Source organism: Penicillium nucicola (assembly GCF_028828085.1).
Source record: "Penicillium nucicola strain IBT 29836 chromosome Unknown utg000002l, whole genome shotgun sequence".
Taxonomy (NCBI): domain Eukaryota; kingdom Fungi; phylum Ascomycota; class Eurotiomycetes; order Eurotiales; family Aspergillaceae; genus Penicillium; species Penicillium nucicola.
This window is the reverse complement of record NW_026643126.1, coordinates 2,578,940-2,602,155: the sequence shown is the minus strand read 5'-3', so window position 1 is coordinate 2,602,155 and position 23,216 is coordinate 2,578,940. Positions and strand designations below refer to the sequence as shown.

Below are 23,216 nucleotides of genomic sequence, written 5' to 3'. Positions count from 1 at the left end.
CCTTCAAGTCTTCACTATGGAAAGCCAACGTCCCAGCCCAATGGGTTGGGAAACGAACAGAGCAGAACTTCTGGCCCATATTGCAGGGATGAATAATCTCTGTAACAAAAAATTTAGAAGTGCAAACCCGCCTGTCTGCCGCCGTTATCTACACGGAACTACACACCATGCCGGAGCTACAGGCTACCCTGCTTCAGAGCGAATTACGCCCTTCGAATGGCACATCCCTAGATTATTAAAGAACCTACTCTATTCGACTTCTTTAGGATTCGGAGAGGATGTTAATCTTGGGTTAGATACTCTTCCTAAACAGCTTTTTAGCTTGAATAGACTTTCTGGACCTTTTTTCTAAATGTTTCATGGACAACTGTGATTATTAGTCGTTAAGTATAAAAAACCACCAAATCACTGCTTTCAATTGACTATAATCGGGGGCTTTTAGCAATAAGCAAAATTTCAAATGAATGTCAAAGTCCAAGAAGGCCGAAGAAAGAAGGCAGAACAGAACAATTTACTTACTATAACAGTAGGAATATCCCGAGTTCGTGTCAAGACATCAAAGGTGCGTGCAAAGTGATGATTTTTAATTTCCACTTGTTCAGGTAGAAATGTCTCTCTCTAATTGCTTCTCTTTTATTTTTTTGGTTCGCAATATGCTAGATTTTTATGGCTTCCCCAAGAACCTGTAGTTTTGCGAGGGCCATGTGAATTCCCTGGGTAACAGGGAAAATCCGGATCTTTCCTGAACTCGTACAAAACTTGGAAATAGACCCCAGATTTTGAAGATGATCAATGAGTCACCTGTTTTGTGATACAATTCACAGTCTATTGCCAACCATACCCCGGAGGGTTTTGCGCGGAGACTAGTACGCTGATCGGCACAATAGAATATTGTTAGAGTTCATAAATAGTCGATCATTGTCTTGTCAAGCTACACAAGTTGATCTAGACGCTTCTATGTATGCGGACCATCACTGCGGCATGCATATCATTCATGGTCAATCCAACTGTGGGAACTATACCGAGTACACTATGTGGTCGGGACAGGTCGCCACACCACAGAAAGACTAGCAAAGAGCCAGAAAGGCCGAGCATACCTGTATTCCATGAAAGAGGATAAATTGGGACCTAAGCAACGTTGAAAGAAATTGGATGTACAGTACTGTCAAAGGGAACTGGTCGAATCGTCCAATAGTAAGCCACCCCCAGCCCACACTCCTGAAATGGCCTACAGTGGGCTTTTTGAATCCGAATTTTGACCCAAATGCCCGTGTCGCCCTTGAAGCAGTCTTTCAGCCTTGAAAATACGAAATACGAAAGAAGTGCCCCATAGCCCCATTTGGTGCACCCGTTTGCCCCGAAACCGTGGCGTAGTCCAGATGCCGAGAACGCCAGAACGCCCCGCGACCAGACTTGACGTCATGCGGGCAGAGACAAAGATCGGGGCGCGGATGCTGCTGTGTCATCCCCGTGATAGAACTGAGAGCGAGTCAGTGCAGGGTATATGTGGTCCAGAGTGAAAGATTGTATCTTTATGATGTCAAGACTTTGGGGAAACCAGTCTAGACAAGTCATTTAGTTAGCCCGTCAAGACCGAGATTACAGTAATCTATACAGGACAGTTAATCTATCTGTGCATCAGACTAGAAAGGCCTCCTGACCATGAAACAGGTCTGATCTCTGGAATGTAAATGAGGGTTTAGGGTTATTGTGTAGAGAGAGCCAGAGTTCCATGGGTGAGAACGGGAGGGACCAAACTTCGCCCGTCAACAAACAACTACAGTCCTCTCGTCCCTCATCTCTCATCTCTTCTCTCTCTTCCTTGTCTTTCATCCATCATCTCACACCTCTCTTTCATCTCTGCCTCGACAGCTCGTGTTTCGCCACACCCGGGCAAACGATTCTGGAGCCTCACGTGGCAGCCTTATCTGGTCTGCGGTCCCCGTCTCTCGTCAACATCTCGACATCTCTCTTCAACGGTATTCATCTCCATTTATTGTCTCTGATTTGCCGCACTTCTGCAACATCTGCACGTCTGAGGCTGAGCCGGATCCGCTTCTGCCCTACGATTTGACGCCCGACTGAAGTTTCGGGTGTATTTCACTTGGTGCGACAGTTACCAATCAGGCTTCCAGAAAGATCGCCACTAGTCGATCACAGCCTCTCTGCACAACCCCCCACTTCCCTGTCCTGCCGCCCCCCTCATTCCCTGCATTGTGCATCTCACTTTTTTTCCGTGCTTTGGATTTCTTACATCTCCCTCGGATCTTCCTTTCTATTTCTCACCCACAGTTCTATCGGCCATTGCACCTGATGTCGTACACCTACAGCCGTGACCGAGATTGGGATGAGTCCCGCCCCGTCTCTATAAAGCGTTACGTCATTCCAGCCGAGGACGACCGTCGAGACTTCATGTCACGACATGACGACTATGCCGGCGAGCGCGAGCTTGTCATTCGGCGCAAGACCGATCGCAGTGAGCCCATGACCATTTCCCGCTACGAACGAGAAGTGGACTACGAACCCCCAACTCGCCGCTATGAGTACGAGCGAGATTATTATGATCGTGAGTCCCTACACCCCAGTGATGCGCTTCTGCACCCCCACTCTCGTCTTCGGCCACCCATGGATCCCCAGGAGCGAGTGGAGCCCCATACATCTCATATCATACAAGAAAACATGCTCATTTATCAAGCCCGCGAATCCGAGTACAATGTTGTGCGCCGCTCCGAAGTCGACGAAGATCCGTACTACTACGCCAGACATCGCCGAGTCCGCGAATACGATGACCGACGTTCTCGTCGGGAGCTGAGCCCCGGAGACTCGATTTCCCAGACAAGTCACCGCCGTGGCGAGCGCGAGGACTACAGCAGCGATGATAGCATGGTCTACATTCGCAAAGAGACCCGTGACGTTGATGACCACCCCCACCACCGCCGTCACCTCGCAGAAGGTGCATTGGTCGGTGTTGGAGCAGCAGAATTGATCCGTAGTCACCGCAAGCGGGACGGCGAAGATGTCAGCGATGGCGTCGGTCGTCTGGGTAAGACCCTTGGCGCGGGTGCTCTCGGAGCAGTGGCTGTCAACGCTGCTTCGCATGCACGCGACTACTACCGCCGTAGTAAGAGCCGTCACCGTGCACACTCATTTGATGACGAACGTTCGTCCCACCATCACAGCCGCCACAGCCGTGGTCGTCATCACAGCCGAAGTCGTAGCCGCTCTCACTCGCACTCGCGTGCGAAGACCCTTCTTGAGCTTGGTGTGGGTGCCGCTGCCGTGGCGGCCGGTGTGGCTGCATTGCGCAGCAAGTCCAACAACGACCGCAAGAGCCGATCTCGCACTCGCTCCCGTTCTCGTGCTGCCAGCAGAGGTCGCTCCCTCAAAGACGGCAAAGATTCCGAGCGTAGCATGTCTGAGCGTCGCAAGCACATGGCTGGCGCCGGTTTAGCTGGTGCAGCCGTTGCAGGACTTGTCGAGAAAGTCCGAAGCCACTCACGCTCTCGAAAGGGCGAGCGTTCCCGTTCTCGCAGCAAGTTTAGACAGGCCCTCCCCATTGCAGCTGCTGGCCTAGCCACCGCTGCAGCTACTGGTCTTTATGAGAAGAAGAAGAGCGAGAAGGATGACAAAGAAGGTGTGAGCGCGCACCGTGGCCGCCATCGCTCCAGATCCCGCAGTCGAGCCCCTTCAGAGGCTTTCCCCGATCCTGCTCGTGATTCAGCCGGGCTGATTGAGTACGGAAACCACCCAGTTGCAGGCAGCATTCCAGCTGAGCACTATTATGGTGCACCTGTCAGCCCTGGTGGCCCTTACTACTCTGATGGACATGAGGCCTATGCTCCACGCCGCCATAGCCGAAGCCGCAGTCGCAGCCGTGGTGCCCGCTACAGCAGCTCTGATGGCTCTGACAAGGAGCGCCGCCACCGCCAGAAGCACCGCAGCCGCTCGCGTGATATTGCATCGGCCGCACTAGGTGCCACTGGGCTCGGTTATGCAGCTCACAAGTACTCCCAGCGTAAGGACCGTGAGAAGTCCAAAGAGCGTGAGCACTCTCGTAAGTTCCTCATCCCCCGTGATGCCTCTGAGAAATATTCACCCTGACTAGTGGCGTATTAGGGTACGATCACGATCCGAACCGCGATCCTTACGAGGAGTCCTACGACCCTGAGCCCTACCCGCCTTCGCCCCACGCCGCAGCTCAGGGCCCACCCGGGGGTAGCGACCCCCACTACTATCCAAACAACAACTACTTCCCCCTCCGCCGGGCGACTCGACTCATAATCTCAACACCACCCCTGCCCCCTACAACCCAGGCGACTACCCTCCCCCCCCTGGTGCTGCACCACAGCCCCAGCCTTACGGTTATGGAGCTGTTCCACCAGGCCCAGGCATGGGACCAGAAACTTACGCTCCCCGACCTCGTAGGGCAGATGAGAATGTGAGCCCTCCCTCCTCTGATGAGAACACCGTGCAAGATGGTGGGTTCTATGAACTCAAGAGTCCAAGTCCAAGTCCAGGACTGGACTAATCCCATAAATCCAACATAACATATACTAACACCGCATTCTTCTAGGTCTAAAGAGCCACAATCCATATCCCTCATCTCCAGCTCGGTCTAGGTCAAATAGCCAACCGCCCCAGTCGTCAAGCTCCAAGTCTGTTGCTTTTGACTTGACACCAGACAAAGGCTACGAGACAGATGACAGTGATGATACCATTGGCCCTGATTCGCACAGTGGAGGCAGATCCCATCGCCACCACCGTCGACGACGCTCTTCCTCTGTTCCCCACTCCCCCGTTTCTCGCCATGATTCTGCTTCCCATTCTTCTCGCCGCCATGATCACCGCTACTCTTCCAACGGAAAACACCGGTCTTCCGGAGCAGATCTAGACTCAGACTCAACAGAGGATTTACCAGACCGCTTTGACTCCCACGGCCGTCTCATCCAAGAACGTGATCCTACCCTTGAGAAAATCGAGGATCTAGTAACTCGCTTCAGCAAGGTGCTTTTCTGATTTGAAATTTCCTCGCACTTCCCTTCCCCTTCCTTCCCCTTTCACTTCCCGCGGATCCCCTCTGTATCCGTCGATTCTCGTTTCCTTGGTACATTACTTCCTGCTTGCGGTTTTGAGTTCCTTTTAACGTGCCTATCCATCGTTCGCTTGTAGAGGGTATGGTGCTTGTCTCTATGTCTATGATTATGATTTATGACTCTTATGTGCTCAGATGCTCTGATAGTTCAATGCATTTTTTTTATTTGACAACACAATCTTACTTCCAAATCCTATCTGAAAATCGTAATTGCCCGCACTCAATCATACAAATAAACAAATACTTTCATGCTGTAGACCTCGACCTCCTATCTTGCTGTGTAGCAAACACCGCTCCCAGTCAAAGGTCATAATCATGATTCATCCATTCATAATATCTAATAAGATAGATACTGGGTACCAGAAACATAAGATAAGATAGACACGGAAGGAACCCCATTTCGTACACAATGAACAGCCAGTCCAACACTCGTATTTCAATAATCGAGGACCGAGCTAAGAGAATAATAACCCGAGTCAACAAGGCAATGGCATACAAAAGAGGCAGTAGCATACAGGCGGGTCTAAATCCATCTCATCTCCATGTTCGAAATCAGTAAAGAGCTGAGCCAAAACAAAATACAATGTTGATACAGGTTGTGTGTGTGTGTGTGTTCTCGAGAAGACGATGATAGTAGACCACATCTCAACGATAGTCCGAAAAGGAAACAGGTGAGCGCTAGACAAGGAATGAAGCGGAATGGGATATAATGAGAATGAAAATGGAACCCAGATCCAGAAATAATCGTATTCTTCCAAAAAAGGCAAGAGAGAAAATAATGATGATAGCAAAGCGACAAAAAAGCAAGGCAGGTTGGAAGTGGTTGGACCGGGCCTACTACCATTTCCAATACAATTAACAGGGAACAAGTATTATAACTTGGTTTCGATGCAGAGGCTAGAAACAATGAATCGAAGTCGGCGTAAGACAGAGGGCTTGCAAATGGGTATACAGCGGGAAGGGAAAGAAAGATCTCAAGCCATGAAGGGGGCGTCCAAGCTGGTTTCCCTAGACCTAATATTCCTATTCCATTCCAGGTCCCTTGGGTGGGGGTTTCCTGGGAGAGAAGAGGGAAGAGGGATATAGGTAGGGTTGGGACTCTTTGCTTTTGTCTCGTTACATGATAGGTAGGTAAAAGAATAAATAAAAATATAAGATAAGGAAAGGAAAGGAATAGGGCTGTCGTAAGTCAATGATATCAGTCTATCGCTAAATGGGTGATTGTTATGCCGTAAAAGGTCGTCTTGTACCGGACTCGGGCGTGGAAGATGGAGTTTTAGAGAGTGGGAGACGGATAGGGGCTGTGGCTTTTTTCGCCAGGGTGATGCGGGCTGTGTCGTTGCTAGGTGGGTGTTTGGGGTTCGTGTCCTCATCATCTGGGACGTACTTGACGCTGGAACTGATGGATGCTGACAGGTAATGGGAGCTCAGTGGGAGCTGGTATTTGACGACGCCACGGACGATCAGCTCAAATGGATGCTGTAGGACACGTTCCCAGCGCTCTGTGCCTCCTTCCTCGGTTTTGTTACCGGGTCGGGTTAGGCGAATCTGTCCCTTCGAACCGGAGGTGAAATGGTTCCATGGGGAGGACTCAAACGATAGGGGGGAATCGAAGTGGAACACACGACCAAGGAGCATGGTTTGAGAATCGCCCTCTGGGTCCGTTGGTGGGTCTGTTCCTTTGTCGACGCCGCCGTTTGAATGGCCTGACATGGCTTCTTTCATACAGTCCACACTTCCAAGACAGCGCACAGTCTGCGACAGCTGCCAGCGCTGCCGACTTTGTTCGACACGCGGGAAACCATCCAGGTCACCATGGTCGCGCCAAAGCTTGTCAGTGCCGACGAAGCGGCTCTTGGCGAAGATATTGATATCAGTATCCTCGATTGTGACAGGGAACAGATTTGGATTGACCGATTCCACGTTCAGGTCCAACATGATTTCTTGTTCTGACGCGAGCACGTTTTGAATAGCAACAACTTGGACATCCAATAAAGGCTGGGTGGCCGCCACAATGAACGATGTGGCACCACCTGCCACAATGACCAATAAAAGAAGTATAATGGCACATGAGCCAAATTGGGAGAAATATCCGCGCTGGCGCTGTGCCATGTACTCCATTTGCCGCAGACTTGCGCTGTTAGGTCTGCGGCCATGCCGACTGCGGACTTGACGTGGCGTCCCAACCAAAGGAGTGCGCTCATCGTCGGCGCCTTCTGCGTCAAAGTCATAGCCGAACACCTCACCAGCCTTCTTGGTGCCATTGATGGTTTTGTAATTGGGCGAGGAACGAGTATTGCTGTGACGCGAGTGCCGATATCCACTCCCGATGAAATGCCTTGGGGATTTAGGTTGTGATTGTGATTGGGGGAAAGGTGTGCTTTCGTTATCGAAGAGACCCGCGGGTACACCGTTCCGGACGTGGCGGCCGATGTTGTGGTGTCGTGGGGTGATGGTTCCGCTTCCACTGACTCTGGAACCATTGCGACTTAGCTCAACATCAGGACCATCGCCGTCAATACTACTGTTGTAGGGATTGTTGGTGAACTTCATGCTCCGCTTGCTGGTTACGCTATGAGAGCCGTCCCGCATTCCTCGTGCACGACCAGCCAGCTGGTCCACTTGACTGGCCATGGATGTTGCACTAGGCGTCCGGGAGTGATAACGAGAGGGTCGGGAAGGAAAGGGGTCCGGTGGATTAGACTCGTAAACGAAAGTTTCGTCAGAATCCGAAACATCAGCCTCGTCCACCGCATTAGCCACTTTAGCTTCGAAGATGTCCGCTTTGCTGGTTGCTGGCCCCGTTTGAATATTGTTGGGACGGCGATGCTTCTTCTTTTCTTTGCGTGGACGAATTGTTTCCGTGGAAGGCTTCATGCGAAGTGTACCTTGGTCAGCACGAGAAGTGTTGCCTCGTTCTCCCGCGCCCACGCCTAGGGAGACTTGTGGGATGGAGCTAACAGTCTCCGTTTCGACGGTCATGTTGCGGACCGACCCGTCTGCAGGCTTTCCGCGAGCACCGGCGCTAAGAGATGTTGTTGATTGCTTTGGCATAAGTGTTCCAGGCGGTTTCGTTGCTCCAGATGCTTGAGAGCGAGGCTCCTCCTTTGCCGTTGCGGTAGAGCTTCGAGTGTCTCCACTATCACTGCCACTCCCTGTATTTTGCTGCAAAGAACGCGAAGTTGGGTTTTCATCAATCCGGTGCAGCCGAGCCTCCTCCGCGGTGACCGGCTTGAGGGCACTTTCACTGGATGGGGTTGAAGGATTGCTAGCCATCTCTTCAACTGTTTCCAAAGAAGACCCTTGACCACTGGTGCCCCTAGTGGCAGCCCGAGGCGTGCTTCGATCGACCTTTGTGGCGGGTTCCTCCGTGGGCGACGCCCTCTTAAGTGACGTATTCGCAACAGCCGGATCCAAATCTGTGCGACGGCTCCCAGCCCATGATGGCATGTTAGACTTTTCTGGACTGGCAACATTGGCCAGCGTCTCGAGAGGCGCGGAGAGGACGAGAGGGTTCACAGGAGAGGAGGATGAACGCTGTGAATTGGAAGTTGTATTGTATCCCGGTGGAACAGATGTTGGGCCGTTTGAGGTTCGGGTCGGGCTTGATCGGTCTTGACTAGCCTTTCGGGACTGAGAGGACAGTCGGGTCGGGGAGTGATTAACGGGACGTGAGGAAAATCGGACCGGGGAGGATTCGCGAGAGGGGACGGCGGAGTTTGTAGCGGATGCCGGTGCGGAAGGGTTGGAAATATTTGGAGAGAGCCTGGGCACCTGGGACATGGGCTGTGACTGGGATTTAACGGAAGAGCGCTCAGTTGCAGCACCTTCGCTGGTCGACCGATGCACAGCATCCGATGCCGCCTCTGCATCCTTGGCGCCTTTGGACGATCCAGAGGCACCATTAAGGTGAGGCAGCCTCTCGGATTCCGCAGCCATGGTCTGCGTCGAGTCAAAATGGGCTGACACAGCGTAGACAAGTCAGGAGACCCGAGAGGAAGCCTGGTAGTTGGGCAGAAACAAGTCCCAAAGGGGATCAGAAAAAGCAAGGCACGGCGCCAGGCAGGGAACGTTCAACGGTGAAGAGATGAGTTGTTGTAGGCAAGAGCGAATTAGGTATCTCACGAGGTATCGAGGGAAATGTTGCGCAGAATACGGGTCGTTACACATGCGAGGGTGTAGCAGAACGAATAGCCGAGCACCACATGCTGTTGGAGATGGGGTTGCTGTACAGAAGAACCGGGAAAACGAAGGGCTGCAGCAGTGACAGGGGGGTTGGGGAAACTGGAGATTGATGGAGTGTGTTTAGAATACTAAGTGGGCCGTCAGAGTATCGCAAAGAGACACACACATGTCGTTTGGCTTTGTTTCGAAACAAGGACAAGTGCGTCTAGAACGACTGAATCGAAGACGGCTTATGGTTGGCGGATTTGCGCAGATGGGGGTCCGCCGATCCGGCTCAACGTTTTGGCTTGACTGGTTTTCGTGAAAGAGGGTGTTTGGCTGCCGAATGCACCAGAGATGTCGGTGACGAAAACCTCGGTGAAAGTGGCTGAGAGGGTCAGGTCCGCGCTCGGCAAAGGCCAATGACAATAGCCCACGTCAAGAAAGGGGGGCCTCGTACTGCAGCACAGAGCACGCGGCTGGTCTAGAACCTCAAGTGACAATCCTGGGAATGAGAAGAAAGTCAAGATGAGGAAATAAAAGGTTCAGAGATGGAGAGAAGAGAAATATGAAATCCGGGGTTGACGATGAGGTAACAGCTCTGAGACCAAGATGAGTATGTAATAAAAACGTGGGCATAAATTACGGTAAGGGGAATACCAGCCACAATGACCTCATCGTCTTCAAAAGTACCAGGTACTAAACAGGAAGAGCAGGTGACCACCAGGATACTCTTAGTGTGAGATAGCGTTAGTAAGTCATCTCAAGGTTCTTCTCTAAAGTTATTCCTTGAATGCTTGAAGTTTCTTTGGTGGTACTTTCAAATTATTTGTGATTTCAGACAAAGTTGCAGACGCCACTGCAAGGGAGAAAGTAATGAACCTAGCACCAATAATGAGTTAAAGATTATGTCTTGTTGATAATGTACAGCTCTATAATAGCCAACAAAGAACCCAAGATATATACACCGTGTATCGTTAATATCGTATGGGTTATATAAAACCAACCGGGAGAAGGAAAACAGAAAGAGACAATTCCTGGGTATCGATCCATCACCAAGTAGAAATCATGAGACGCAGACAGAAACAAGCTTTTGCCCATTTACACAATTTTGTAGACTCTTTTGGCAATCCAAACTGATACAAAGGCGAATACAAACAGTCCACCAGTAACTATGATTCGTCAGAAAAAGAACCAGCAAGACATCGACCATGGGAAGACTTACTGCACCAAAACCAGTTCAAGTTCTCAATTTCCTGACCAGGAACCTTGACGTTCATACCCCACATACCGCAAATGATATTCATCGGTAAGACGATCGTACCAAGAACAGTCAGCTTACCCAAAACATCAGCAGTATGTTCCTGGCGCTCGTTCATCAAAATGTTAATTTGCGCAAGGTAATTGGAATGCGCACGCGAGAGAATCCTGGAAAGGGTCAGTCCGCCGTCAGATCCTGCAGAATCAGGGAACCGGATACTTACGTCTCGTAATGTGTCAAATTGCCTGTCATCGTCATAATGTGATCTTGAATATCACCCAGGTATAGACCAATCTCGGACTTGGGTGCTACCTCCCATTGCTCATTGCAACGTTTGGCAAAGCCCTTGACAACATCTGCCTTGTTGCTCAGCAGCCGGTATAATCCCATGACCTTCTTGCGGCACTCTCCTACTCGTCGGAGCATTTCTCCTGGTGCGAATGAAGGAAGCACGTTGTCACTGGGCGATCCTTCCTTGCTAGATGAATGCATTTGCATGATCATCTCGTCGATCTCATCTACCTCATCTTCAATGGCTTGGATCAGTGGACCGAAGACATCAGTAATGTCGTCAATCAGGGCATAAGAAATCCAGTCAGAACTCAAAATTAGGTAGTCCATCAGTTGGCGAACACGCCGTCGCACATTGGCGGGGTGAGGCGTTTGTGAGAAATGGAAGGAAATTACACCTTCACGGAAAACCACAACGTACATGTTGACTGGCTCAAGATAGTCCTCACTATTGGTATCTTGCTCAAAAGTCCGATAATTGACGAAGTAGTAGCTTCGGAAAAGTTCCACTTTCTCTCGGGCTTCTTGCATCATGATATCTTCTGCCGTCAGTGCGTGGATTCCAAATGCTTTCGCGATTGTTCGCATCTCCGCATCTGTCGGAGAGAGAACATCCAACCAGAAAGTAGGCCGGGGACCGTAGCGCTTAGGCTTGGGTTTGGGGCCTACATTTGATTGCGCAGGTGAGAGCTCTCGGTGAGAGTTGGGCTGTCCTTCACTTATGACAGACAAGCGCGAGGGACCTCTAACAGGAGGAACGTTGCCGGTGAGAAGATCACTGGTTTTCTTTTCACTAGGAATTTGAGCGGTAGGGCCAGTCATGTTAGGATTGACGTTTGTTTGATGGCCTTGACCTTCCGGTACAGGCGCCGCTACTCGTGGGCCGGTGTTAACGGGGTGAGTTGAATGTAAGGCCGCTGCAGGCTCCATGAACGACTCCTCGTCCGAGTCCGAGTCATCAGATGAATCCTCCAATTCTGGAGGGTTCGGAATAAACAATTCACGGAAGCTTCCTCCTGGTTGTACTAGTTCCGAGATTGTTTGGGCGTGAATAGTGCTCGGGAACTCCTCGTTGAAATATGTGAAACGGTAAGGTGCCTCCTCCTCTTCACGTCGCCAGACTTTATATTGAGGACGCAATCTACCTTCAATGAACATCGGCTCATTGATCTTCTTAACTCGAAGATCCCCGTTGCGTTCCTCTTTCTCTTCGCGGCTCCATTCTTCCAGCGCACCAAGATCAGGCCATCGCCGATGTCTGCGGCGTCGACGCTCACCAGTATCATCCCGTGGTCTAGATCCCTCGTCTCCAATTTCGGATATCGTTTCAGTAGGAAAACACACGTCCTCCTCTGCTGGTAATGCGACAGTCCGGCGACGCCGCAGTTCTTGATGTGGTGAAAGTAATGGCGAGCCGGGGGAAGAGGGCGCCGAGTGCGGATGTACCCCATGGCCATCCATATCAATCAATGTGTCGTTCAAGATGTTTAGAGAGTCCCTGCGCATTTCCAAGGACCGGGCCAAAGAAAAGTCCCAATCGGCCCCAGTCACCACAGCATCATCATAATTCATCTCCGGGCCTAGCTTTGGAGACCCGGGGATTGATGGTGGGTTGTTCACATCGTAGTCTCGTTCGATAGCGGGGGAATCAAGTGGGCTGCGGTTGTCTCGAGGGGAGCATCCTGAGGATATGGTCTGAACGGATGGTTGGCGAGCACGAGAGGAGAGCAAACCGGAGCGGGAGTCTGCGCCATAGCGAGCTGTATTAGAGGTGTGTCCTGAGGTAGCCCGCACCAATGGCGTTCGGTCGTTAACTTCTTCGTCACTATCACCATCACGATGCTGGCTTCGACTCGCTTTCGGGGTGCTGCGGGATTGTCCGTCGTTTGAACGGAATACGTTGGATATGATCGAGGTCGGACGTAATGATGAACCAAGGCGGCTGTCCCGACGAGGTCGCATCATAGGCTGGTCCCTATTTAGCAACTTTTGTTAGCATCAATGCCAGGAGCTGAACACTCGCCTATATCAACGAACATACCGATGATCCAACAATGCATCGCTCTCCAAGCTTGTATTACTTAGATTTCTTCTCAAATTGAAGAACGAAGTGTCCCTCGAGGTTGGCCGATCGGCCTCCATTGAATCCCGAACACCTCCAGCACCTGGATGCTCTTCACCGCTGTCATGGGCTTCCTCTCGCGAAGGCGTAAGGAAAGACTCGTGCCGATTGCGACGTTTACGATTGCGGTTCTTCTTGCGTTTGGAGGACTTGGAGGGTTTTCCAGCAGCACTATCGGCGGGGTGTGCTGAGCGGGTCTCTCCAGCTGGCGTAGGCTCGGAGACTGGGACCGGACCAGTCCCTGAGGCCCGACCGCCCATTGGACCGTAATTAGCCTTGTTATCAGAGGGTGGGTAATCACTGCTGGGTTGGGGACGTTTTTTGGGGCTAGAATGCGAGGCAGGAGACAGTCGAGAGTCCGCACTGCCAGTTGTCGGGTTCATTGGTGGATCCATGGCAGCGAACACGTCAAATCGATAGCGGTTGGGTTCAAAACCTCCGAGTGACACAAGGTGTGTTCTGTACTGTAAAAGGGGATTTGATTCAAGATCCTATCAGCCAATTAAGGCAGGCAGAACAGGGTCCTCGAATTCCGAAGAGTCTCGCAGCATGCAGGATTTGTTCCAAGCGATCTAGTTAGCGCTGTTGATCATGGAAGAAGCGACACCGGCATGTTCGGCGGGCATTCAGTGTCCAGGCACCGCAATCGAGAATGCACGAAAGCTGCAGCTTAGCGTGGGGATGACGCGGGTGGCAACGCAGAGTGGAACATCAGGCTCAGCGGGAGTCTAAAACAGGGAATGCGAATCCAGCGATCTTAGCGCGATGGTCCTGATAGAGTAGATAAGGATAGATAGATATATTAGTCTACAGAGAAGAAGGGGAAGTTCCAAGGCAGCTCATCACCGGAAATGGGAGGCGGACAAGACCTTGGGAGCTACCCGGGATGGCTTCTTAGTCATCGGGCACGGGACCCCAGGTATCGAAGCATCAAAACTTGGAAAGGAAGGCAAGGGAAGTTGTTGGTTTCACAATGCGTTGTTCATCTGCCTGATAATTTCATGTGGAGGATCCTACTCTGAAAATATACTTATGTGCTGATATCAATCTGTTACTCTCATTAGGTTACCTAGACACTATCAATCTTCCCTGACCGGTCCTTGAAGTGGACTTCCACGACAAGTTCAGACTGCTCATGAGTACCAAACTTTCGAAGGCTAACTTTCTCGCGGAACATCTGGTCAATTTCCTCAAATGACCGTCCATGACATTCTGGCACACAAAAGTACACGAAAAAAATCGATGCAACAGAGAGACTTCCGTAGATAAAACCAACCTTTGACTGGAGGTTTGCATAATCAGAATCCATTAGATATGGCATAGTAAATGCAACCACAAAGCTATATGGAAGATAGTCAGCTCTCTCATTCCAACTTTACAGGATATAGTTAACATGTTCCGAAGTCCACTTACAACGTTAGCACATTTGCAACAGATGCAATGCGCTGTGAATTATCTCGCAACCGGAGTGCTGGGATTTCCGTAGTCACAACGTATGTCAAAGCTGCCCAGCCGATGTTAAAGCCGACCGTGAATAGGGACAGCATTGCGACAATGGCTGATTTCGCTGTATAATTTGGGGAGTGTACCCCAAGCGCTCCCATGGTCATCAAGGCTGCCATTTGAACAGCCGCGCCGATTAATAGTAAAGGTCTAGCTATATCAGCAGGGGCTTCTTGGCTGCGTTTATAGAATGAGAGCTCTCATACCTTCTGCCAACCCGATCATTGAGGAATAAGCAGACTATGATCACGCAGAGTCCGACGAACCCATTAATCACGTTGAAATTGAAACTGTTGATTGTTTGCAGAGATTTGACGTATAAAGTCCCATATTGAGAAGCGAATGCCTGCCCGGTCGCTTGTTGGAAAAAGTTGAGTCCAACCACGATGGCTGTTCGTTTCCGGTTGACTTGGGAAAATAATTCTCTGAAATGGCCTTGCTCGGGTTCTTCTTCCAGCCTTGTCTTCAACAAGGAGAACTCTTCTTCAATCTCTTCTGGGGTGAAAGCTCCTTGTCGTAATTTCTGCAAATTAGCTCGAGCCTCTTCTGTGCGGCCTTTGACAAGAAGCCATCGAGGAGACTAAATATCATTAGCTTCTAGCTGATATTAACTCATGAACAGAGCCTCGTACCTCTGGAATAAACCAAATGAGAGATATAATGATACTTGGTATGATGAAAAACAGCCCTAATGGGATCCTCCAAGCTCGGTCGTCATATATCTTGCTCGTGCCATTGCACACCCAGCCAATCACCATGCCTCCAAACTTATATCCTATGTTAGTATGTGTCAACTGTCAGATCTGCAATTTGAGATATACCCACAGTAATAGTCAACTGATAAGTTCCCACCATGAACCCACGGACTTGAGTTGGAGCAATCTCAGCTTGAAAGACTGGCACCACAGAAAGTTCCATGCCAATATAGATGTCTGGAATGTCAGTATCAAATGCAAGGCATTTCCATAGCAGACTTACAGTTCAGGATTCTTGCTGCCAAGATCTGTTCTTTGGTTTGAGACGTCGTGACAACCGCAGCAGTAGCCAGTGCATAGATGCTCATTATACACATGCACCATCGGCGACCAAATCGAGCGCTTATCATACTTCCAATCACCACACCTAGGATTTGATTAGCCGTGGATGCATGGTAGTCTGATCATATCATACCACAGGCAAACGTCAAATAAGGTAACCCATTGAAATATGACTTCCACTGGGTATCGAGAGTCCAGGTATCTGTCGCAGTGCTGTATACACCAAATTTCTTTGCAAAGGCATCCATAGCCTGTGCTTGGGCAAAGCCCTGGTTATCAAAAGCATAGTTGAAGCTTGAAAGAGCAACCAGGCTGCATGATAATGCTAGTCTTTGGTTGAAGTATCTTCGGATATTATATTGGCCCAACATAATGACTCAAATCAATTCTTATTCGAATATTCAACATCTTGAGGCTATGCATACTTTATATCTGAGCCTAATAAGTATCGGCCCCTATTGTTATACTAGCCGTTAGCCGTCAGCCGTCAGAGCATAGCCGGAACTCGACAAAGGTGTACCCAAACACGCCATACTTATAGACTAAACCAAGAAGAAGTTAGTCCAAGTCCAACGAGACGAACTTTGAGCCGAATAGCGGGGGGCTTAGTCACAAACCTGGAGAAGCGCCATCCACGCTATAGAGCACGCAATGGCGGGTCATTCCCCTGCCGTTTACTAGCCGTGATATGCTTCACTTCATCCCATTCTAGGCCTTGCATATCTATGCCCGATGGATCAAGCCGGGCCTAGCGAGCTCACCCAGGCTGGGACGGAGCGCAAACGGACTAGGCGCGCCTGTAAGGCGTGTCACGTCCTGAAGGCAAAATGCTCAGGTGCACTGCCATCATGTCAGCGATGTAGCCAGAAAGGACACGAATGTGAATATGAATCCCTCAAGCCCGGGTGTGGGAAAAGGAAACGCAGAAGCCTTCCACCCAGATATCATCGAAACCACTCGCCGCTGGCCGAAGAAGAAGAAGAAGAAGAAGCAAGTGAAAGCAATACTGTTGTCAGTCTACCACCAAGCACCACACCACTCACTAGCACAGAAAGTACTAGCAGAGACGGAGAAACGAGAAGCCAAGATCTGAGCTTGGACCTTGTCAAGGAACTCGAATGTGAACGTACTATCCTCAAGCCATACATCAATGCCTATTTCGAGCACATTGCACCAAGACCTGAGAATGGCTTCATCCACCGTGCTATTTTCCTGCGAGCCTGGTCAAGTGGGGCAGTTAATCCGACGCTACTCAAAGCAGTCTGTAGCGCCTCCGCAGCCTTTGTGTCCACAGAAACCGCCATCCTAAAACAGGCAGAGAAGTGGCGCTCCGAGGTGGAAGCTTATGTATGGGCAAACATCGGACGACCATCCATGACTGTGCTTCAGATTATCGTCCTCCTGATCTCACAAAACTGCGCTTTATTTCGGTTTCTGACCCTGCAGCCGCTTCTGGGTATCGCAGCAAAGATGGCTTATATGCTTCGCCTGAATCATGAAAATGAGAGGTTATCCACCACTGCTCGTGAGATTCGACGGCGGATTATGTGGTCGATATTCATTTTTGATAGGAGGCTTGCTGCTGGACAGTCGGATCTGATTACCTGTCCTGTGAAATCAATGCAGATTCAATTGCCGATTGATGAGAAAGGATTTGATCTTGCTATAGCGGGCAAGACTGGTAAACTGATTCCTGAATCCGGGGAGGAAGACTGCTCTACTCATATGGGCACTAGGGCATATTTTTGCAGGCTTTCTCATATCCGCCATGAGATTCTCGCGTGAGTGGTACTGATCCTTACTATTACTACTTGATAATATACTAACCACCAATGAAGATACACGAGAAGAGTGATTGCAGAAGGATCCAGCGCACACGAGTCTCGAAATGAGCTCTTCCGGCTAGAAAGCCATCTACAGGATGTCCGCACCTCCCTGCCAGATTCACTGACACTGAATAAAAGCAACATGTATCTCCGAGCATACTCTTCTCACCTGCAGCGGTATATAATGCTTCACACAATGTGGCACCAATGCCATTGCGATCTGTATAGGTTTATGCTACCCGGAATTCGTGAATCGCTCTCCGAAGAGGCTTTCAAAACGACACTACCAGACTACGCACTATACTGCCAAGTCCGAGCCGTTGAGCATGCAAAGGCTCTGGTGCATCTCTTCCAGCTGGTTCAAGACGTTGGTGATCAGACGCCACTTGATCCTGGAATTAGTGTTTGCGTGTTTCAGTGCACCAGGATTATCATTCGGGCTCATCAGATTGGTCTTTTGGGGAACAGTGAGAATGGGCTTGAAATGATACGCCAGTTACGGTCTGCAGTTGATATACTGTCTGTCATCAGCAAAGCGAGCCAGTTTGCAGATCAGATTGTGAGTAGTGTTCTTCCAAAGAAATCCATGGTCTATACACGCTAATACTTGTGAAATGCAGTATGGAGAGATTAAATCATTGATCGACAAGGCTGCCCGGGCTTCCAATGCAGCAGATCCGCATTCTTACATAAAAAGAAGGAAAACATCAACCGAACGTGGACTACGCGATTATAATATACTCGACATTCTTGCTCGCATCCGAAATCATGACACAGAAAGAGGAGAGGAAGTTCTGCAACACTCCCCGGAAAGTCCAACGGCGACTACTCCTACAGAGCCAGGGAGTGCATTAGAGGAATGTTGTAGTACTGAAAACTCGCAAACTGCGGAAACGTCTGGAAAGTCAAGTCTAGAAACAACTCTTTGGGATCTAGAATTCGAGCCTGAACACATGCTGGATGCATTTACAGCGGTCTTTGATGATTTCGGAGGACCGATTGTGAATTTCCACCCATCTGATTTCAACCAATTTTAGCAAAGCATACTTAAATGACTCAAAGAAGAAACCACAAGTTACAACAAGAATATGTCACAGAGTCTGAATTCTCTTTTCATACTGCTTCTCTGGACTTTCAAGCTCCACAGGCGGAAATCGAGCATCCTTTTTCAAAGGAAGGAAGTCAGCCGTCTCAACCATCCACCGGAACATTTCCCCTTGCATTTCTTGAACAATATGACGATACGACGGATCGGCGGCGAGATTATGAAGCTCCGCAATATCAGTCTTTCTATTGTACAGCTCAGCCGGCTCATACAATCGATAGACATACGTCCAATCGGCGCTTCTCATAGCAACTGCCTTGCCAACAATCTCTGTATCTTCATGTTGAAGCGTTGATTTAATATCGTACGGATAGGGCGCTTGTTCAAGTAACGGCTCCTCCGAGACAAGGAATCCCCCTTCGGTATATGCATACTGCTTCGGATGCTTCGATTTGCGAAGAAGCGTCGGGAGCAAAGACACACCATTGTGAGGAAACGATTCTTGAACACTGCACAGTTCCAGAATAGTTGGAAGAAGATCCACCATCTCACAAATCTCATCATTCGTTTCCCCAACTGGCAGCCCAGCACCTCCAATAATGAGCGGTTCTCGAGCAAGGACTTCCGACACCCCACTGGGCCATTTCTCAATCATGCCATGGTCACCCAGATACTCGCCGTGGTCCGTGTAGAAGACAGTAACAGTGTTCGCTGACAACCCCGTCCCCGTTACGGCATCCATAACCCGACCAAATTGCCCATCAAGACGCGATATCATGCCGTAGTACGTAGCAATAATCTCAGCCCAAATGCCATCCGTGGCCCGCTCCGTCCCATATCGCTTCCGGTTCTCCTCAAAATATCGCGGCTCATACCCCGTCTTGTTCTCGGGCTTGGAGGGAATGGGCATCATGGCCCGATCGTACATCGAGAAAAATGGTTCTTCGACTTGGAATGGACAATGCGGGAATATTAATGGTAGATAGAGGACCCAGGGGCCTTGCGGGGGATGTTCGAGCCATTTGATGGCTGATTGTACGGCTGCCTCATCATAATCAACTGCCTTTTCCTGGTCTCGCAGTCCTTTGTAGAATAGTCGGTCCAGTAGATCCTCGGATCTTGTCGGTTCATTCCCTCCTGCAAATTGCGGCATGGTCTCGGGCGGGACTAAGAAGCCGTACTCGGTCACGCTCAACTCGGTGACTGTCGGTGCGAATGTGTCGCCTCGGGGGGCTAGACATGCGACGTGGTAGCCGCTTTCCTTGAGGGCGCGGAACATGTTTGGCTCCCAGGGTTTGATCAGGTTGGTTAAGCTGCGATGGCCGGAGACATGTGGGTACTGCCCGGTATATAACGAGCAGCGGCTTTGCGAGCAGGTTGTGGCTTGGAGGTAGCAATTGGTGAATTTGGTGCCCTGGGTGGCGAAGGCGTCGATGTTGGGGGTTTGAACATGAGGGTTTCCAAAACAACCTAGTGAGTCGTATCGTAGCTGGTCTGGCATGAAGATTATCAGATTTGGGCGAGGTTCGGTGGCATTGTTAGTATCGGTGCTCTCGGCTGGGTTTGACATGGCTAGGTGAACTGGTGGGAGTTGAAGGTTGTGTTTGGTGCAGAATTTGGCTCTTTCGCTCCCCAGAAATCCCCCACAATTTGACGTGCCCGTCACATCTTATAGTTTCGTGTTGAGTTATCCGTTGCCGGTTGTCTCGTAGCCGGCCACGGCCCGTATGGTAGCCGCAGTACTGCAGCTTACTTCGCATCCCCGCCCTCCCCTCTTCACACCTAACCAGGGATGAAAGAAATTTTGTCACTGCACAGGAAGCGTCAATTGTGAATTCAATGGCCATCCAGCATCCTGCGCGAGTCTTGGAACGCGTTGTGCCCATCCCGTGGGAGACTTCGCATCACGAACGTCGTTCTACCCACGCGAGACGCTGAGCAACTGCTTGAGTGCTGAAGATGCGCGTTGTTTGAACCAGTTCTCTAGTTCTTTGAACCATCCGTCGTCGTCTTCTAGTGGGTATATGCGTAGCGTTTTTCGTTCGAGGTCTGAGAGCTCGATCATGTACCACTCCTGGGCAGCTTCTCGTAGGCAACTCTGGATATTGGCTCTTACCCCTGCTTCTGTCTTCAGCGGGACTTGGGCTCTGAGCTGGCTAACACCTGCACATTCTCGTGATAAGTTGAACCTCTGACTATACGAACATGTGTTTCCGCGGCAGGATTGGGTGTGAAGAACCCGATTTCCTCGGCATTCCAGTGCGGAGTGCCTTGGACCGCATCGTAGATAATGTCCGTCTCGGCCGGGATCTGGTAAAAGCACACCCCTCTCTGTATAATAGTGGATGTAAGACATTAGTGTTAGAATTAGCGCATTTTCAGTATTATATTTGAAATCATATTTCACCTTGTACTTCACCTAATACTTTACCTAAAATACGCATCAAATATGTCATAAAAAATTAGATCAATCATTAATTCTCGCCTATATATTGTGGACTTAGGGACTCTAGACTCTAAGGGTTACAATTTTCTTAGAAAGAATATCCCTAGGAAATTTATGTATCCTAGGTACGTATTAACTCTATACCCTTAAAAAAAAAAGTCAACTTATCCATAGGCTAATAGGCGAGAATTGATGATTGGTCTGAATCAATCAGATTCCAAGAATTTGATGCATTTGTTTAGTCAAAATATGAGGTGAAAAAAAGGTGGAATATAAGGTCAAATATAACACTGAAAATGCGCTAATCCTAACACTAATATTTTACATCCACTATTACAGAGGGAAGGCCATTGACGGAGAATTTACTCAAATCAGCAAATGCAGGATCCAATGCATAGGGGTTTCTGCAAATGTACTATACCGAGGGAATAAACTCATGCATAAGAAACTAGTGGATTTCTAGAACTCTTAAGCTCCAGTTCATCCAGTCGGAACAGGCAATTCAACGTGGAACGATGTGGAGTCAATACGAAAACGACCGGCTCTCGGAAGCAGATATGTTTCTCGGATTTCGACTCTTCAACTTCCCGAAGATTAATAATTGGACAATCTAGAGCTATCCAGGTGCCTAGTTGATCCCTCTAGTTGTGCAAGCCAATGCATTCATAGGATAAAGTGCAAAGTATAAGTCAAGTATGGTCTCCCAACTAACTTCACTTACAAGCCAAAGCTCCCCGAATATCAATTACAGACCTCCAACCCTCCCATCAACATGACCCTAACAATCCACCACCTCCACCGCTCCCAATCCGAAAGGGTAGTCTGGCTCTGCGAAGAACTCAACATCCCCTACAAGCTAGAAACCTACGACCGAGACCCAACAACCCTCTCAGCCCCAGCCCAATACCGCAACCTGCACTGGACAGGAACAGCCCCAATAATCACCGACGGACCCATCACCCTCGCCGAAACAGGCGCCATCTTCGAATACCTCCTGACCAAATACGGCCATGGCAAACTCGCCCTGCCCCCAACCCACCCCCAATACCCGGACTACCTCTTCTGGCTCCACAACGCCAACGGCTCCCTGATGCCAGGACTCTTGCAATTGATGTTCAGTCGCATGAACAGCCCGACTAGTCCTACGGAGGACATGGGCGCGCAGGTCTTTCAGAAGCGTGTCGACGCGAACTTCCAGGGCATGGATGCGCAGCTGGCGCAGTATCCGTATCTGGCCGGTGAGGAGCTCACGGCGGCGGATTGTATGGTGCTTTTCTCGTTGACTACTTTCCGGACGTTTTCGCCGTTCTCGTTGGAGGCTTATCCCAATATCGTGCGGTATTTGGAGCGTGTTTCGAGGCGTGCGGGTTATAAGAGTGCCATGGCGAAGGCTGAACCGGGGATGGAGCCTGTTGTTTCGGCTGCTGTGCCGAAGAGTATTTTTGGTTGATTGGGTATTAACTTATAGGAGGACTATAGATTTATAAATTGCCTTGTCAAGTTTGCTCCGATATTTGAGCCTTTTACTTCTAGTGCAAACCCTGTTTTTAAAACCTGTGCATCATTGATTGAAATATAAAATTGATTTAGTTTCAGTTTCAGTGGATTGTAAAATGGTATAGGCGAAACCAGAACAGCGGAGCCAGCGAAGCCTTGGAAAAGAACACAAGACCGTGGCCCAGATAAAAGGTATAACAGCAAATTCAAAACAAGACAAACTGAGCTGCTCAGTCAAGCCAAACGATCATGGCCAACGATGCCTGAAGCGCCTCACACCCTTTCGTACTCACCGCCACGACCTGCTGGTGCTCACTCGGGCTAGCCAGATGAAGTCGTGAGGATCTGGAATGGTCTGATAACGGTGCTCGAATGAAGTCCGCTAGCCTCCATCGCAGTGGGACAGGCTCATTCTCCATTAAGTATACTGGCCCTATAACTTACAGTAAGTACCTTTTGAATATAGAACTTCAAACTAAGTTTCACTAGAACTATGTAAAATTATAGAAGATTTCTGAAAATATCTTCGACTTTAAGACATAAGTTAATAAGTTAATAAAGAAGCAACACACTCTCAGTTTTCTCTCTTAATTCTCCCCGTTTTCTCATTAATGTAAATGGTCCTTTCGCTAAAATGTGAAAGAAAGGTAATAAGTATAGATAATATCATAGATCTCCTAGGGGCTATTCGTACAAAGTGGTAATAGGTAATATAGAAACCTTAGAAGGCGGTATACGAGGCGGTACTAGAATTCTCTGCCTCAAGCTAGTCCTAATTCGATTCTCATATAATGAATAATCATGATAGCTATCACGGTTCATTCATGGCATAAACCATGGCCAGCAGCCATAATTTTTAGTAGCAAGCAGTGACTTGATCACTTATAACTGTGAACGAACCGGGTGATGCTGTATGTCTTGGGACTAATAAT

General features: G+C 49.5%; 8 protein-coding genes across 8 annotated transcripts; 3 read left to right on the top strand and 5 right to left on the bottom strand.

Moving 5' to 3' along the window:
* Positions 1-2,313: 2,313 nt before the first annotated feature.
* N7511_002761 (DUF3824 domain-containing protein) lies at positions 2,314-5,016 on the top strand (the record flags this gene model as incomplete). The annotated part of the gene is given in 4 exon segments (XM_057125186.1): positions 2,314-4,054; positions 4,117-4,334; positions 4,349-4,478; positions 4,574-5,016. 4 exon segments carry the CDS (start codon positions 2,314-2,316, stop codon positions 5,014-5,016), a joined length of 2,532 nt encoding a protein of 843 aa, XP_056987345.1.
* A 1,300-nt stretch (positions 5,017-6,316) lies between these two features.
* On the bottom strand, positions 6,317-9,031 carry N7511_002760 (putative phospholipid metabolism enzyme regulator; the record flags this gene model as incomplete). Its single annotated transcript, XM_057125185.1, has 1 exon — positions 6,317-9,031. One exon carries the CDS (start codon positions 9,029-9,031, stop codon positions 6,317-6,319), a length of 2,715 nt encoding a protein of 904 aa, XP_056987344.1.
* Positions 9,032-10,357: 1,326 nt separating this feature from the next.
* Positions 10,358-13,325, bottom strand: N7511_002759 (magnesium transporter CorA family protein; the record flags this gene model as incomplete). Its single annotated transcript, XM_057125184.1, has 4 exons — positions 10,358-10,428; positions 10,482-10,684; positions 10,741-12,783; positions 12,850-13,325. The coding sequence occupies 4 exons, from the start codon at positions 13,323-13,325 to the stop codon at positions 10,358-10,360; spliced, it is 2,793 nt and encodes a 930-aa protein (XP_056987343.1).
* A 674-nt stretch (positions 13,326-13,999) lies between these two features.
* N7511_002758 (uncharacterized protein) lies at positions 14,000-15,841 on the bottom strand (the record flags this gene model as incomplete). The annotated part of the gene is made up of 7 exons (XM_057125183.1): positions 14,000-14,270; positions 14,344-14,583; positions 14,640-15,013; positions 15,066-15,208; positions 15,255-15,365; positions 15,412-15,555; positions 15,604-15,841. 7 exons carry the CDS (start codon positions 15,839-15,841, stop codon positions 14,000-14,002), a joined length of 1,521 nt encoding a protein of 506 aa, XP_056987342.1.
* A 361-nt stretch (positions 15,842-16,202) lies between these two features.
* N7511_002757 (Zn(II)2Cys6 transcription factor) lies at positions 16,203-17,255 on the top strand (the record flags this gene model as incomplete). The annotated part of the gene is made up of 1 exon (XM_057125182.1): positions 16,203-17,255. The coding sequence occupies one exon, from the start codon at positions 16,203-16,205 to the stop codon at positions 17,253-17,255; it is 1,053 nt and encodes a 350-aa protein (XP_056987341.1).
* Positions 17,256-18,387: 1,132 nt separating this feature from the next.
* On the bottom strand, positions 18,388-19,911 carry N7511_002756 (uncharacterized protein; the record flags this gene model as incomplete). Its single annotated transcript, XM_057125181.1, has 1 exon — positions 18,388-19,911. One exon carries the CDS (start codon positions 19,909-19,911, stop codon positions 18,388-18,390), a length of 1,524 nt encoding a protein of 507 aa, XP_056987340.1.
* A 348-nt stretch (positions 19,912-20,259) lies between these two features.
* N7511_002755 (uncharacterized protein) lies at positions 20,260-20,672 on the bottom strand (the record flags this gene model as incomplete). The annotated part of the gene is given in 2 exon segments (XM_057125180.1): positions 20,260-20,532; positions 20,547-20,672. Coding segments are annotated over 2 exon segments (399 nt in total), but the record flags the coding sequence as incomplete, so codon positions are not given.
* An 887-nt stretch (positions 20,673-21,559) lies between these two features.
* On the top strand, positions 21,560-22,237 carry N7511_002754 (glutathione S-transferase family protein; the record flags this gene model as incomplete). Its single annotated transcript, XM_057125179.1, has 1 exon — positions 21,560-22,237. One exon carries the CDS (start codon positions 21,560-21,562, stop codon positions 22,235-22,237), a length of 678 nt encoding a protein of 225 aa, XP_056987338.1.
* Positions 22,238-23,216: the final 979 nt, after the last annotated feature.